Source organism: Maniola hyperantus, chromosome 18 (assembly GCF_902806685.2).
Source record: "Maniola hyperantus chromosome 18, iAphHyp1.2, whole genome shotgun sequence".
NCBI lineage: Eukaryota > Metazoa > Arthropoda > Insecta > Lepidoptera > Nymphalidae > Maniola > Maniola hyperantus.
In genome coordinates, this window is record NC_048553.1 from 2,348,904 (window position 1) to 2,366,602 (window position 17,699).

General features: G+C 38.8%; 1 protein-coding gene across 1 annotated transcript in view; it reads right to left on the reverse strand.

Annotated features, from left to right (window-relative positions):
• Positions 1-7,303: 7,303 nt before the first annotated feature.
• The window catches only part of Gcn2 (eukaryotic translation initiation factor 2 alpha kinase Gcn2), a 28,427-nt gene continuing 18,031 nt past the window's right edge, over positions 7,304-17,699 (reverse strand). The window contains exons 22-28 of the mRNA XM_034978247.2: positions 16,856-16,995; positions 15,093-15,261; positions 14,640-14,857; positions 12,009-12,097; positions 10,030-10,148; positions 8,680-8,861; positions 7,304-7,886 (exon numbers count right to left, since the gene is read on the reverse strand). Of these exons, the coding sequence (XP_034834138.1) occupies positions 7,739-7,886; positions 8,680-8,861; positions 10,030-10,148; positions 12,009-12,097; positions 14,640-14,857; positions 15,093-15,261; positions 16,856-16,995 (1,065 nt within the window). The 3' untranslated portion in view covers positions 7,304-7,738. The remainder of the gene's footprint in view (positions 7,887-8,679; positions 8,862-10,029; positions 10,149-12,008; positions 12,098-14,639; positions 14,858-15,092; positions 15,262-16,855; positions 16,996-17,699) is intronic.

Below are 17,699 nucleotides of genomic sequence, written 5' to 3' on the forward strand. Positions count from 1 at the left end.
TACCTATATTACTTTGAAAGTACAACTTTCGTGATACAAAAACTGGCATCTTCATCATCGCCAACCGATATACGTACCTACCTACACTGCTGGACTTAGGTCTCTTGTAGGGACGTTCGATGTTACCTTCCTCCTAATGGGAGGTCTGCCACGCTTTCCTTTGCATGATCGCCATTCTAGCATGGTATGGCATATAGGTATGCCATTGTGCCCTTCTCATTGCCACTTCAGCTTTGCAACCCGTTGAGGTACGTAAGCTGTGATAGCCTAGTGGTAAGGACGTCCGCCTTCTAATCGGAGGTCGGGGGTTCGATTCCGGACACGCACCTAAAACTTTTCGGAGCTATTTGCGTTTTAATAAAATAAATGTCACTTGCTTTAACGGTGAAGGAAAACATCGTGAGGAAACCTGCATGCCTGAGAGTTCTGCATAATGTTCTCAAAGGTGCGTGAAGTCTACCAATCCGCACATGGCCAGCGTGGTAGACTATGGCCAAAACCCTTCTCACTCTGAGAGGAGACCCGTGCTCTGTAGTGAGCCGGCGATGGGTTGATCATGATGATGATGATGATGAGCTATATCACTTAGTCCTCATCACAACAACTATATAGTTAATAGTAAATAGCAGTCTGATAATAATGTGTTATTAATGTTTAGAGCGTTGTAATAATATTCCCTAAAAGACAAATAGGTCATAGGTTCGTGGTCACCACGTTAACGAGCGTGTTGAACTAAATAAACAATTATTAATCTATATTCTATCAGTATATCCATTGTTTCGTTGTTCACGACTCATCAATTGAGCGGACTGTCCAAATTATTGGAACTATTGGACAATGCCTGATTAGTTGTGCCGGAAATAAGTAGAATAAACAAAGCTATTTTGGTAGGTAACTAGGTAAATTGCATTTAAATTAATTATAGGTAGCATTCGTGAATTTGTCCGCGTGGATTTAGGTTTTTAAAAATCCCATGGGAACTTTTAGTAGTAAAAAGTAGCCTATACGTATGTACAAGCCGGGATGCATCATGCAAGCAATATAAAGCTAGAAGAAGTATCTACCAAATATCAAAATCTATTAAATGAATGGCCTGTGAAAAGACTTAAGAGACACAGACAAATTGTTATTTTATTTAACAGAGAATATTAACTATCAAAAACACATATATATATAAAATTTAGTTAGAGTTCGATTTTTAGCAAATGTTTAGTTATGTTTTCTTTCATTATAGTACCTAAGTACAGGTAATGTCTAATAGTAGATAAGTATAGTGACACGTCCGATTATAACTGCTTCTCTACACACTTTTTTTTGGAGTTACTAGTTTTATAATTCATGGCATATATTACTCAGTTAGTTATTATTGTCATAATCTGTATTGTGTGTTTAATCCATACTAATATTATAAATGCGAAAGTGTGTCTGTCTGTCTGCTAGCCTTTCACGTCCCATCTGTTCAATCGATTTTGACGAAAATTGGTACAGCGATAGCTTGCATCCCGGGGAAGGACATAGGACTACTTTTTATCCCGGAAAATCAAGAATTCCTGCGGGATTTTTAAAAACCTAAATTCACGCCGATGAGTCGCGGGCATCGTCTAGTAAATAAATAAATATAGGTAAGCAAACGTATTGACTATTGACGCTTCCAAAAACCAAGTCAATTTTCATTCACTATAAGTTACGTTAACTAGATAGGTACCTAAGTAATCTGTGCCGATATTAAGTATAAATAAATTACTTACCTAATTAATTTAAAGTATTTGATTAGAGTTTCAGAGCCTCAATAGCTCAACCGGCATAGGAGTGGACTGAGAACCGAAAGGTCGACGGTTCGGGCCCCGCCCGTTGCACTATTGTCGTACCTACTCCTAGCACAAGCCTGACGCTTAATTGAAGAGGAAAGGGGAATATTAGTCATTTAACATGGCTAATATTCTTTATTAAAAAAAAATATTATTTATATTGGTTCCTACGAACTACTACTTATCTACTTAATTACTATTGATGAAAGTTAATGGTAAGTAATAAATTACTTATATAAGTATTTTTAGATACCTAATGATTATAATCACCCACATTGCTGACTAGTTTTGTGTTAATTTACTACACAGATTTACTAATAAAAAAAATGTTCTCGGTGGTGTGTGAAGTCTGCCAATCCGCACTAGGCTAGCGTGGTCTACCACGAATGAGAATCAGAATGAGAATGGTTTGTTTATTTATTTTAGTGAATCATTTATTGCTAGCGATAGAATGAGAGCTGTGTAGGTCTGAGTTTTTGGAAAAATAATTGCCGTTTTCAAAATTTTAGGCGCTTCCACTCTGACGCACATTGATGTGTAGCTATTTAAACTAGAAAGTCCTCAGGTTCGATTTCCATCTGGTTCAATTTTTGTATTCATAAATTATGTAGGTAATATATTTTTATAAATTGGATCCTTAAAATTTTCATACAAAGCAAGTCTTGCTATTCAAGTTCTCCTTTCTACTAGTAAGTAGTTAGGTACTCGTATACATAGAAAGACATGTAGGCACAACACATTCGTATTGTTTCATCCACCTTGAACCGGCAGTCTTTCGATAACCTGTTTATGATAACTTTAGCGGATAACCCACCTCTATTCTTGAGTTTAATTAATAAGTCATACTTACCTACTTTAATTACCTAATTAATTAAAATAAACCTAGGGGTTCCGTACCCGAAGGTTTTCACGTGATGTGTATTGCCATTATAACAACAGATTTACAAGTAGGTACCTACTTAAGTAAAAATTTCAAAATGGCCGACATGAAAATTTTAAGTGTTGTTCCTTGTAATGTGCTGGGTAGGTAATTCCCTTCGTGTACCAGTCCGACTCGCACTTGACCAATTTTTCATAATGTAAGGTACCTAGCTATTGGATTTTTATGACGTCGCATTTTAGGTAGCAGTTACCTATCTACCTACGAATATAGGATAGGTCGAGATGGCAATCGGGGTATGAGGCGGGGGGACGCCCCGCAAACCCGCACATCACCCGCACCGGGTTAGCGTTCCCTCCCCGATTGCCAGCTCGACCTGTCGCGTACTATACACACAAACATATACCTAAGCGTGGCAGTCTGCTAAAAGTTTAAATTCCCTTATCTATTACTACTTAATTGGGTAATAATATAAGTACTTACCTACATAATTAGATAAGTATAGGTTCAATTAAGATATATACTATAGTAAGACTAAGTATACTGTTGTTAGGTGTGCTCTGAGGCACTTGACTGTGCTATTATTAGGTCCGCCACCGCAGAGTGCATGCGGGTTCTGTAGGTACTCTTTCACACTTATCAGAATTAGCAGGTCAGATCAGTCTTGTTGCACTCAAGTGGGTCGTGTTGAGAATAATACATTAGACTTACCTACTTATTTATAAATTATAATAAAATTTAAATATTAATAGACTCCCAATAAATTTGAATTTTAAAATCACAATAAATAATTGGCGCGTGCAATAAAACCAAGAATGCATAAAAACGAGCACAGCAATCCAAAATAATTCAAAAAACTGGACTGGTTTTAGGAGGTGATCAAGTGTTTTTAAATGTCAAAAAATTTTGGAAAACGCAGTGTGATTATTACTTAGATTATTATACGTAGGTAGGTCGTAGCAGTTTGTGTATTAAAATATATAAAAAAATATTTCGTGATTCTACGTTAAAATCAAGACCTTAGTTTTCGAAGATTTTATTGTGTGACTTGTTTTTATTATGGATCCAGAAAGACAGCCTTTATTAGCTCCGACAGCCTCACAAGTCGCAATCAAAAAGTCTAGGTAAGTAGGTACCTACTGATATCTATTGACCTATAGGTATGATCGATGCCTACATACAGTGTGCGGCCGAAAGTAATGTACATCGGCCTTTAGAATGACATTTCGGCTTTGAAGAGCATTTTTTTTAAAGAATATTAGCCATGTTAAATGACTAATATTCCCCTTTCCTCTCCAACTAAGCGTAAAGCTTGTGCTAGGAGTAGGTACGACAATAGTGCAACGGGCCGGGTTTGAACCGTCGACCTTTCGGTTTTCAGTCCACTCCTTTACCGGTTGAGCTATTGAGGCTCTGTTACTTATTATAAGTTTCACTGATTTAACTAGTCTTCATAATATACCTACTGTTTGTTAATTTCAGACCACTGAACTACGAACAGATCCAGCACTATCAAGCCAACCTACCCTGGCGTGGTGCAAGACTCGGCCTGGTGCTGGTATTCTGGGCAACCCTGGCTTTGCTCCTCTCCATCATCGCATCGTTGCTGATGCAGCATGACTGCTCCCTGCAGCTCGAAACCGTGCCGTCGGTCCCACCTGTGCATATGTCCTTAGTGCCCTTGATGCATTGATAATATTATCGTGGTGATTCGATAGCTCAGTGTCTAACACTGAATGATAGCCACCGAGCTCGTTTGACATTGGTTGGTACTACGTTGCTGCTTCATTGAGTGATATTAATTTTTTTAATAAAAATAAAATGTCAAATGAGCTCGATGGCTAAGACACTGAGTTAGCAAATCAGTAGGCTGGAGTTCCACAAACCGACGCCAAAATTTATGTCTATTAAATTAAGTATTAACTCATTCAAATGTATAATATCAAGGGTGGACGACGCTGCTGGATAAAGAAGACTGAGAACAGGGTGTTTTTTAATTTTTTTTTAGCCAAGTTCATCATGATGACTAATATTCCTTTTCCCCTTCAACTAAGCGAAAAGCTTGTGCTAGGTGTAGAGATGAACCATTTTACAGGTAGCATGTAAAAAGCATTTTCATATTATGTAACACCTGTGAGTCAAGCACTAACTTGTGATGGAATAAAAAAATAAGACTGGCAGAAACGTTTTGACTCACAAGTTATGTAGTTTTGTGTATTTTGCATATACATTTTGTATATACCATTGCACCTTGAATAATTTTTGTTTTTTGTGTTTTCACTATTTTGGAAAGTTTTAGCTACTTTTTGTATTATTTTACTTATATGATTAATAATTGTTCCATGTAAATTGTGTGAATGTGCATGTAGTGTTTGCTTTCAAATGATTTTACATACAACGTCATGTAATTTAACTTTATGTAATTTAAGATCATTTTTGTAAAAATCGCTAGCGAACCTAAAAATAAAATAAAATTTTTATGTTACGTATGTTTATGTAAGTTGTTTTAATATATGTGTATGCCGCAGGCTAAGTATTAGGTAGAATGTCTATGTTAAATAAAACTTTCTGAGTTTTATATTATGTATTTTATTTAAAATATAAATTTCTTTTGTACTCATACAAAATGCCATTTAGTATGACTGCGTAATCAATAGGTACATTAATATTAAAGATATAAAATGTATAAACTTAAACATTTATTTAATAACAAACATCTTTGTCTATGAGATGAGATAATCTATGATATACATAGGGTGTAACCAGAACGCTAGCGAAAACTTAGCGTTATTGTTATACTACCTAAACACAATCCAATACCAATAACCATTTTCCTCATTTTGTAGTTTTATTGATTTAGAATTTCTCAAACCAGCAATGTATAGCGTGCAAAACTCAGGTCAATGCCCCGCCTACGACGCAGCATTGTATCCGAGTGGCTTACTCACGCAACGTTCGTTGACTTCTAGCGTCAGTCAGATGTTTTATTTGCAATATATATTGTTAACTTTTACAAAATTACAGGATTTTTTTATAATTTTTTCCGGTTGTTTTTGCGGCATCATATCAGCATTTATGTAATTTTGGTGAAACAATAAATGATTATGATATTTTTTATAGCAATCATCAGTAGTATAACATATCTTCATTTTTGCCAGCGTTCTGGTTACATCCTGTATATCATAATATTATAAATTATTGTTCTCTATCACAAAACTGAATGGATTATTATTACTAAAATACTTTTCAGAATTTCCATATAATAGTACAATCTCACTAGCAAAAGATCATTAGATCAGTTTAAAATCGAGACCATGGCTTTGAAGTTACGCTTACACGGGCAACTGAAAATCCGCAATTTCAGGCAATTTACTTATGGATCATCGGGAACAATTATTTTGCATACCATTGCTGAACATTTTTATTATTGCTGGATATTGCAGTAAATTGCTTCATGTGGTCGTGACGTCATAATTGGCTAAATTGTCTGGAATTGCGCAATTTCAATTGCCCGTGCAAGCGTACTTTAAGCACTAGGAACACACAGGAATTCAATATGAGGCCGTGATTTAGATTTTATATGAAACTAGACGATGCCCGCGATTTCGTCCGCGTGGATTTAGGTTTTTTGAAATCCCGTGGGAACTCTTCAACTTTCCGGGATAAAAAGTAGCCCCGGGATATAAGCTAACTCTGTACCAAATTTCATCAAAATAGGTTAAACGGTTGGGCCGTGAAAAGCTAGCAGCCAGACACACAGACACACTTACGCATTTATAATATTAGTATGGATATTTGCCCGGTAGGTACACGTAAAAAACAGCAAAACAAATCAATTATTTCTTTTAAATACTTTAGTCAACATAACCTCACTTCACGTCGTTTGTCAAGATCTTACGTACAAATAACAAAATACATCTTGAAAAACAAAAAAAGTGACTACGGTGATAAGGAAAAAAACATAATCATTTTGTCACGTTCTAATAAGAGCTTTTAAATGCACTTAGCTATCTCGCTCTAACAGTAAGATTCACAATAGGGCTACTTCTAAATGTATTTATTCTGAGTTCGAAACCCATTTGAATAGAATAGAATAGAATAGAATAGAATAATGTTTATTCGAGGTATATAGGTGGTACATGGTGTAGGCAATATCGTCCTGTACAGCAGTGCAACACCTCGAACAGGTAGGCCACTCAGCTTGTGTTGAGACGTCGGGCCCCTCAGACACAAACCTCTAGAGCAAATATCTGAGGTACCAGATGCCCCAACGCTGATTTTCAGTGACCGCCTTTTAAATATTACCTAAACGTCAGTGGCATAGAATATATAAAGTTGGCGAGTAAATGGATAAATAAAATGAAATAAAGTGTTTACAGTTTTTAAATTTATAGTGATATAGGACATAAAAGAAGAAATAAGAAATAATACATTGAAATAGATGTTGTAAATTGTAAGAATAGGAAAATTGTACGATATTTTTTTTTTGTAAGTATAATAAAGAAAAAATAAAATAAAATAAAATAGCTCGCAAGGTGTGGATGAGAAAGTAAAGTTTGGTAAGATAAATAAATTAAATATTTGCTCATTTGCTCGCTGTTTTATAAAAAAAATCGATTAAAGGGTGCACCCAACACGGATACCATGGGCACCCAACACGGATACCATGGGCAATCGACATGTTTCACACAGAATTAGTCCTTCCCGTGTGACTAGTGCTTTATAGGTAATTAGGTATAGTGCATTCAAAATAAACTGGCGTGTTTCCACTTGAGATCGTCATTAACAATATCAATAGGATTAACTCGTGGCGGGTGAATTCAAAAGTATCAACACCAACACAACAAAGGAGCCGGTTCAACCTCATAAGGTTGAACCGGCTTTAAAAATGGACTATATGAGTGTGGTTTATTACCCCTATTGTTTACGTGGCATGTCGAATGTAATCCTATTGTTATTGCTAATCACGGTCTAGAGTGGAAACACGCCAGTTTATTTTGAACGCACTATACTACATTTTGAATCGAGCATATATTTTCCTATACAAATATCAAGTAATCATACGACATAAGGAATCGGGTATTGAAAAGAGAGCGTATAGCTGCGTCTCATCTGGACTCCTGCTTTGATTCACTTGTTTGGCGATGTTGGTTAACTCTCGGAGGGCTTCTTCTAGAATGTTCTGGCGTTTGAAATACCTGGGAAAGAAGTAATATCATTTTAATGATGACGATGATGTGAAGCTGTGATAGCCTGGTGGTTAGGACGTCCGCCTCTCGATCGGAGGTCGGGGGTTCGGTCCTGCGCACGCACGTCTAACTTTTAAGAATTATCAATTAAATATCCCTTGGTATAACGGTGAAGGAAAACATCGTGAGGAAACCTGCATGCCTGAGAGTTCTCCATAATGTTCTCAAAGGTGTGTGAAGTCTACCAATCCGCACATGGCCAGCGTGGTAAACTATGGCTAAAACCCTTCTCACTCTGAGAGGCGACCTGTGCTCTGTAGTGAGCCCGCGATGGGTTGATCATGATGATGATGGATTTAATAGTAATATCACCTGTATTTTTTGGTATTCACAAGCACCCTATCACAAATCTTCAGACGAGAATAGACGTATTGCAAAGTGCATAAAGCCGAGTCTTACTTATCAGAAAGAAATCGGCTCCCCTTCCATCTCTATCATCTAAGCGACAGCGAAGCGAGCGAAGCGAGCGAATGAAAAGGGTTTAGGTTGACCTAAACCCTTTTCATTCTGAAAGCTTCAATAGCTCAACCGGTAAAGGAGTGGACTGAAAACCGAAAGGTCGACGGTTCAAACCCCGCCCGTTGCACTATTGTCGTACCTACTCCTAGCACAAGCTTGACGCTTAGTTTGGAGAGGAAAGGGGAATATTGGTCATTTAACATGGCTAATATGCTTTTTTAGAAAAAAAGAGACCGTGCTCAGTAGTGAGCCAGCGACGGGTTGATGATGAAGTAATACTGACGTGTCACAGACGGGCTGGAACGCATGTTGGAGGTATGGCAAGTCGATGGGCACGCTGAGGTTGGCCGCTAGTGCGCGCACGCAGCTCGCCTCGCACGCTAGCGCCAGCACGTTCACTCGCACTCGGCTCAGTACTGGCAGGAGACCTAGGTTCACTAGGATTGAGGTCATTTGGTTGTTTATCTGTGAAACAACAAATTTTTAAATATATAAAAGGAAAAGCTGATTGACTGACTGGCTGCAACAGAAGCAATTAATGACGTAACAATGCGTAAAATACAAATATTTTTCTATTTTTTAACATAAAAAAAAATCCAACAGAAATTACTCTATTTTTTATGTTAAATAGTTGAAAAATATTTGCCGTTTACGGATTGTAACGTCATTATTCGGTTTCCGTACAGCGTGACGTTAATAATTAATTATGTTAAAAATTAATAAAAATCATGAAAAAAAACAGTGTAACTAATTTCTGCTGGAATTTTTTTTGTTAAAAAATAGAAAAATATTTTCCGTTAACGGATTGTGACGTCATTATTCGGTTTCCGTACAGCGTGACGTTGATAATTAATTATGTTAAAAATGAATAAAAATCATGAAAAAAAAAACAGAGTAACTTATCTGCTGGAAATTTTTTATGTTAAAAAATAGAAAAATATTTGTCGTTTATCATGTGTTTTTTAAATTATTCTCTTCAATAATGATTTCTAGTCCCATAAACTACGGCTATAGACCTGGGCGCGTTTGGAACCCTCGTAGCTTTAGTTTTAAGTTTGCGTAATAATTATCACCACTATATCTCACAAATCCAACATCTGACCTATTTTGAATGAATCACATTTGGCTTTTGACTTTTGACTTTTACACAAAAAGCTAGCTTATGCTCGCGACTTCGTCCGCGTGGACGACACAAATTTCAAACCCCTATTTCATTCCCTTAGGGGTTGAATTTTCAAAAATCCTTTCTTAGCGGATGCCTACGTCATAATAGCTATCTGCATGCCAAATTTCAGCCCGATCCGTCCAGTAGTTTGAGCTGTGCGTTGATAGATCAGTCAATCAATGATAGATGAGCCTCATAATAGCTCAACCGGTAAAGGAGTGGACTGAAAACCGAAAGGTCGACGGTTCAAACCCCGCCCGTTGCACTATTGTCGTACCTACTCCTAGCACAAGCCTGACGCTTAGTTGGAGAGGAAAGGGGAATATTAGTCATTTAACATGGCTGATATTCTTTAAAAAAAAAACAGTCAATCAGTCAGTCAGTCAGTCACCTTTTCCTTTTATATATTTAGATGACATCATTTTATTACTACAGTCCAAAACCCTTTTCTGATAATCTCACACTTACTTGTACTTCGCATTGTCTTTTGCTGCTTTTGGTGATCCTTTCGCTCGCGGTGATGAATGTGACAGCTATGGTCGGACTGTTCGACTTCTCACCCTCGGGCCAACTTGTAGTTCGAGTCCCTGTAAGGAAAGCCTTTTGTGACTAGCTGATGTCTGTGACTTTGTCCGCGTTATTTCAGGCGTTTCGAAATTCCGTGAAGTCTTGGAAGTCAGGATGGAGATCTGGTGGGAGGCTTCAGCCGTGGCTAGTTTCCACCCTACCGGCAAAGCCGTGCCGCCAAGCGATTTAGCGTTCCGGTACGATGCCGTGTAATAACTAAAGGGGCATGGGTTTATTAAAAATTACCATACCCCTTCCAGGTTAGCCCAGTTCCATCTTGACTGCATCGTCACTTACCACCAGATGACATTGGCTAACTTGTATCTGAATAAAATAAAGTAAATCTTCACTCTGGCGGAATTCCTGCAATTTCTTTCTTATCCTATTGCTGTGGAATGTCAGGGCCTTTGGGACAAACCGCGTGTTATCTTGACACACGCGGACCTAGTAGCGCAGTGTACGTCGGCTACGGATAAAGCCCGAATTTTGGCGGTATCCGAAAAGGAGTCGGATCACTGGCTACACGCTCTGCCATCTCATAGCTTGGGGACGATTCTCGACCAGACAGCGCTTCGTGTGGCCGTTTGCCTACGCTTGGGAATCAAGGTATGTGAGCCTCATTATTGCCCTTGCGGCAGCCACGTGGATCGGTTTGGTCACCATGGACTCAGTTGTATTCGGAGTGCAGGCCGCTTATATCGACATGGTGCTATTAATGATATAGTCCGTCGCGCTCTGGCCACTGCCTCCATCCCAGCTCAGCTAGAACCTTCCGGCTTGTTCAGGGATGACGGCAAGAGGCCAGATGGGATGACTATAGTACCATGGTCGATGGGGCGTGCGCTGGTGTGGGATGCGACCTGCGTCGACACGTTGGCAGCGTCCCATTTATCGGGCACGTGAAAAAAAGCGGCTGCAGCAGCCGAGTCAGCTCAAGAGCTTAAGCGCCGTAAATACTCAGTCATTAGTAAGGACTATGTATTTGCGGCGCTTGCGTTTGAGACTCTGGGCCCATGGTCAACGGACACGAAAGCTTTTATAAACATCGTGTCCCAAAAGCTGATCCACGCGTCTGGTGACCCAAGAGCTGGTGCTTATTTCGCTCAACGGTTGAGCCTTGCCGTTCAGCGAGGTAATAGCGCCAGTGTTTTGGGCACAATGCCCATAAATGACCATTTGGACGGCGTATATTTTTTGTAAAAATGTAACATGTACTTTTAAATATTATGTTTTAGTCATTGATAGTTTCTTAGTTAAGATCTTTGTTATAGAGAAAAACCTATATGCAAAATCCCAAGTCTCTAGAGAAAGCGGTTTGAGCCACACGTTGATACGCCAGTCAGTTAGTTTTTGCTCTATACCAGGGTGAGGAAACTTTCGGATTGATCCTGAATCAACGATATGTCATTGGTGACGTGAAATCAAAGAAAAATAGGAACGTTTGACGCCTACCAGTGACGTCGATGCCTCGACATTCTGATACAAGGTACAGTACGCGACAGAAAGTAATGTACATCGGCCTTTAGAATGACATTTCGGCTTTGTAGAGCGTTGTCTCTGTCACTTATACCTACATGACGTTTTGTCGGTCTCAACAATGCTCTACAAATGTGCTATCTATAAAGGTCGATGTACATTACTTTCAGCCACGAACTGTATGTAGCTAACTGTCGTGAACTGTGTCTTGTACCTATATCAAATATTTGAAAAGAGCAACCGCCGAGTTTCTTGCTGGTTCTTCTCGGTAGGAAAGGCATTCCGAACCAGTGGTAGATGCATCCGACTATTCGTAAGTACTTGTAAAAGTTTATTCGAATAAAAAAGTTTTTTATTTTATTTTATACAAAAGCAGAATTCAAGAAAAATAAATGGAAACTTACCACAATCAGGATTCCGAATGATATCAGGACTCAATTTCTGTTTGACAAACTCTATTATTTCTGTTGCACATACTTTGAATTCGCGTACTCTGAAACATACAGTAAAAGAGTTTCTGGTCAGCTTAGTCACAGAATCTGCTTTTTGAATCAGTATAGAGTCCTGGCATAATCTAAATATATAAAAGGAAAAGGTGACTGACTGACTGACCTATCAACGCACAGCTCAAACTACTGGACGGATCGGGCTGAAATTTGGCATGCAAATAGCTATTATGACATAGGCATCGGCTAAGAAAGGATTTTTCAAAATTCAACCCCTAAGGGGGTGAAATAGGGGTTTGAAATTTGAGTAGTCCACGCGGACGAAGTCGCGAGCATAGCTAGTATTGTTACAAATACCAAGTCCCGAAGCATCAAGTACCTACGTGTTTGGGTTCTTTTTTTATTTTATTTTTATTCACATACAAGTTAGCCCTTGACTGCAATCTCACCTGGTGGTAAGTGATGATGCAGTCTAAGATGATAGCGGGCTAACCTGGAAGGGGTATGGCAGTTTTTAGTAAACCCATACCCCTTTGGTTTCTACACGGCATCGTACCGGAACGCTAAATCGCTTGGCGGCACGGCTTTGCCGGTAGGGTGGTAACTAGCCACGGCCGAAGCCTCCCACCAGACCAGACCAGAAATTTAGAAATTATAAAATTCCAAACCCCTGCCAGGAATCGAACCCGGGACCTCCCACTAATAAGACCACAGCGCTCACCACTGCGCCAGGGAGGTCGTCAATACTTTGAACCTACCTGACTGTTTTCATTGTTTCGTATTTTCGAGTACAGTTCTTGCAATTCACGAAGGCGAGTGGACTTTACTTGTGGTTACGTCGGATACACGGGCATTGCGTAAGTGTGCGTGCATGTCGGACCAATCAGTCGCGAGCGAGCGCTCGCAAACGCACACATTCAGTGTACGTTACTTATACCGATACGACTTAAACGCAAGCATGAGCCACTCGCCTTCGTGAATTGCAAAAACTGTACGTTCATTTGTTTACATAAAATTCAAAGTCCTGACTGACTGACTGACATATATATCAACGCACAGCCTAAACCGCTGGTCCTAGAGACATGAAATTTGGAGGGTGTGTTCTTTGTAAAGAGTAGGCATCTACTAAGAAAGGATTTTTTGAAATTCCACCCCTAAGTGGGTTAAATGGGGGATGGAAGTTTGTATGAAAGTCCGTCATTTTTCAAGTTATTTGCATGAAAATTGGTATTTGAGTTTTCGGCAACAAATGAAGAAATATGTATTTCAGGATTTTTGGAAACTCCATCCTCACCTCAATTTTCTAAATTCCACCCAAGCGAAGCCGGGGCGGGTCAGCTAGTTTGTTTACATAATTTTAGCGTAGGTACCTTTTTAATTGCCTTGTTGGAAGCTTCGAAGGTTGTTTACGTTTCATATAATTTTATTTATATATGAAGGACAGTTTACAGTTTACAGTTTTTTTTTTTTATTCAGATACAAGTTAGCCCTTGACTGCAATCTCACCTGGTGGTAAGTGATGATGCAGTCTAAGATGATAGCGGGCTAACCTGGAAGGGGTATGGCAGATTTTATTAAACCCATGCCCCTTTGGTTTCTACACGGCATCGTACCGGAACGCTAAATCGCTTGGCGGCACGGCTTTGCCGGTAGGGTGGTAACTAGCCACGGCCGAAGCCTCCCACCAGACCAGACCAGAAATTTAGAAATTATAAAATTCCAAACCCCTGCCAGGAATCGAACCCGGGACCTCCCACTAATAAGACCACAGCGCTCACCACTGCGCCAGGGAGGTCGTCAATACTTTGAACCTACCTGACTGTTTTCATTGTTTCGTATTTTCGAGTACAGTTCTTGCAATGCACGAAGGCGAGTGGACTTTACTTGGTGTTACGTCGGATACACGGGCATTGCGTAAGTGTGCGTGCATGTCGGACCAATCAGAGCGCTCGCAAACGCACACATTCAGTGTACGTTACTTATACCGATAAGACTTAAACGCAAGCATGAGCCACTCGCCTTCGTGAATTGCAAAAACTGTACGTTCATTTGTTTACATAAAATTCAAAGTCCTGACTGACTGACTGACATATATATTAACGCACAGCCTAAACCGCTGGTCCTAGAGACATGAAATTTGGAGGGTGTGTTCTTTGTAAAGAGTAGGTATCTACTAAGAAAGGAATTTTTGAAATTCCACCCCTAAGTGGGTTAAATGGGGGATGGAAGTTTGTATGAAAGTCCGTCATTTTTCAAGTTATTTGCATGAAAATTGGTATTTGAGTTTTCGGCAACAAATGAAGAAATATGTATTTCAGGATTTTTGGAAATTCCATCCCCACCTCAATTTTCTAAATTCCACCCGAGCGAAGCCGGGGCGGGTCAGCTAGTTTGTTTACATAATTTTAGCGTAGGTACCTTTTTAATTGCCTTGTTGGAAGCTTCGAGGGTTGTTTACGTTTCATATAATTTTATTTATATATGAAGGACAGTTTACAGTTTACAGTTTACAACAAGTTCAGGTGTAATCATAAACTCATACTATAACCTATTCTAAAACTTCTTAGTTCATTAACTTGAAACGCTTACCGATTCCCCTCCCAGCAAGACACCAACACGTAAAGGCTGTCATGCACCAACACCATAGGAGACTTCGTCAGGTCGTGGGCATCCGACGGATTGGCAGACCAACATAAAGCTGAATGCCCACTGGCCCAGAGCTCGCGAGCGATCCGCGCACGTTTCACCTCTGAACCGTCGCGAACAGCCTTGTTGCCGTTGCATACACAAACGCAGATTGTGTTGCACTGTTTTGAAAAAAAAAATGTTTGTAATAAAAAAAGCTGGAGCGAAAAAACCGGCCTAGTGCGAGTCGGGCCTCGCTCTTTTAGTGTTCCGTACATAATTCTGACTGACAACTTTAACAACCCCCCCCCCCCCATTTTATTTTTTATGGGGCGTATTTTTGCTATGAAAATATAAACAAATCAGCGTATCAATTTAGGACCAACACTGTCCAACGTTTACTTTACAAAGCCTTACCTCACTGTTTTTAATAACAGGTGGTATTTCGATCTCCATGTTTTTCAAGATGGCCGCCATCCTCTCCAGAGACATGGAGAAGCCGACAGAGGTACATTTCAACTCTGCGTTATTATGGTCCTTTTCTACGCGGGCCACTTTCCAGAATTCTTCTACTAGGTTGTCATATCTAAATTAATACAAATATATATAGGTAATTAGATTTTTGATGATTAACGAATTATATTATTTAAACTAGCTTATGCTCGCGACTTCGTCCGCGTGGACTACACAAATTTCAAACCCCTATTTCACCCCCTTAGGAGTTGAATTTTTAAAAATACTTTCTTAGCGGATGCCTACTTTATAATAGCTATCTGCATGCCAAATTTCAGCCCGATCCGTCCAGTAGTTTGAGCTGTGCGTTGATAGATCAGTCAGTCAGTCAGTCAGTCACCTTTTCCTTTTATATATTTAGAAGATTAGTAGTTATATAAAAGCAGAAAATAAAGTAGTGTTACATTGTGGCTAATTCCGTTGTACACAATCTCTAAACTAAACTAAAATGGCATGTCTAAATCTATTGCTATCCCTTTCATAATGTTGCTTGCGGAAAGGGATAGCACCAGATTTAGACCTGTTAATTATTTTAGTTTAGAGATTGTGTACAAGGGAATCGGCCCCATTGTGGCTAATTCTGTTGTACGAAATCAGGTCAAACGTATGGCTATCCCTTTAATAATGCTCTCTGCCGTGGAAAAGAATAGTACAAGATTTAGACGTGCCAATTTAGATAAGAGATTGTATGATAGATGTAGATGTACAACGAATTAGCTACAATGTTTCTTGAGGGAAATAAAAATACTGATGTTTAGTAATTATGAAATAGGTAAGATTAGTGTATATACTATACTAGCGACCCGCCCCGGCTTCGCATGGGTGCAATGTAGATAGGTACTAATGTGGTGTCATTGAGGTGTATTTGCTTTGGAAACTCTCAAATGAGAGGATTTTTCCGACCTAATTCACATTATTTCAATTTCTCTAGGGATCTCAAATTTTTTGAGAACTAAACTATAGCTATTCTTATATTCAACCTTCCTCTTGTATCACTCTATCTATTGGTGAAAACCGCATTTAAATCCGTTGCGTAGTTTAAAAGATCTACGCGTTCATACATACAGACAGCGGGAAGACACTTTATTTTATACTATGTAGAGATACTTAAAATATAAGAGATACATCTTATCTCTTAGATTGTAATTGGGAGTAATAAATGGTATTCAATTCTGAACGGTCCTTTTCAATATCATCAATTTCTCCTAATGGCGACCTTGCCAGCGTGCGTGCGCGCGCGTTATTTTATGCATATGCGTGCGTGCCTGATAAAATACAGGTGAAGTACAAAAATCGCTTTCAAATTTAAAGGAAGATTGCTTTATTAGAAATTATTTATAAGAGATGATTTAGAGAGAAATTCTTTAGAGAATTTTTCATAATCAACAGAAATTAAGGATGTTTATTAACTTTACTGTTAATAAACATCCTTAATTTCTGAATGAAAATATATACAGTAAGAATTAAAAAATAATTAAAAAATAGTGATGACATAAATAATAGTGATGATATATAAATATAAATGTAAATAAGTTTTGTCTTTTTGATTCTATTAAAATATTGTATATACTGAATATTATAATAAAATGTAATTGCATGTAATGTTTTCAGTAAATAAAGGCTATATTATTATTATTATTATTATTATTAACTTTACTAAAAAATACCTGCCGCCAGCTGCGATCAGGTCCCTGGAGCGATGTTTAGTAGTGGGCCGGTGCTCGTGCCTGACTACAGATATTTGCCAGAATACTCCGCAGTGCTGGGTTGCGTTGTATGCGAAAAAGGGAGCCACCGTTATTGGTACCTGAAAAGATCTAAATGTATAAAAGGAAAAGGTGACTGACTGATTGATTCATGAACGCACAGCTCAAACAACTGGACGGATCGGGCTGAAATTTTGCATGCAGATAGCTATTATGACGTAGGCATCTGCTAAGAAAGGATTTTTGAAAATTCAACCCCTAAGGGGGGTGAAATAGGGGGTTGCAATTAGTGTAGTCCACGCAGACGAAGTCGCGAGCATAAGCTAGTATGTTATAAATTGTTAAACTACTCGCTCTTATTACGTACATTAGTATAAACTAGCTGATACCCGCGACTTCGTCCGCGTGGATTTACGTTTTTCAAAATCCCGCGATAACTCTTTGATTTTCCGGTATAAAAAGTTGCCTATGTGTTAATCCAGGGTATAATCTATCTCTTTTCTAAATTACAGCCAAATCCGCCCAGTAGTTTTTGCGTGAAGAAGTAACAAACATACACACACACACACATACAAACTTTCGCTTTTATAATATTAGTGTGATAGTGTGATTGAACGAGGTCGCCATTGCAACATCTTGAGAACCCAACGTCTATCAGTTTCTTCGATCTCGTCATCGATCTTAAGAAGGAGACAACAGATTTGTAGAGCACTGTCTCGGTCGTTAAGACCGACAAAGTGTCATATAAGTATGAGTGACAGAGACAACGCTCTACAAAGATGAAATGTCATTGTAAAGGCCGATG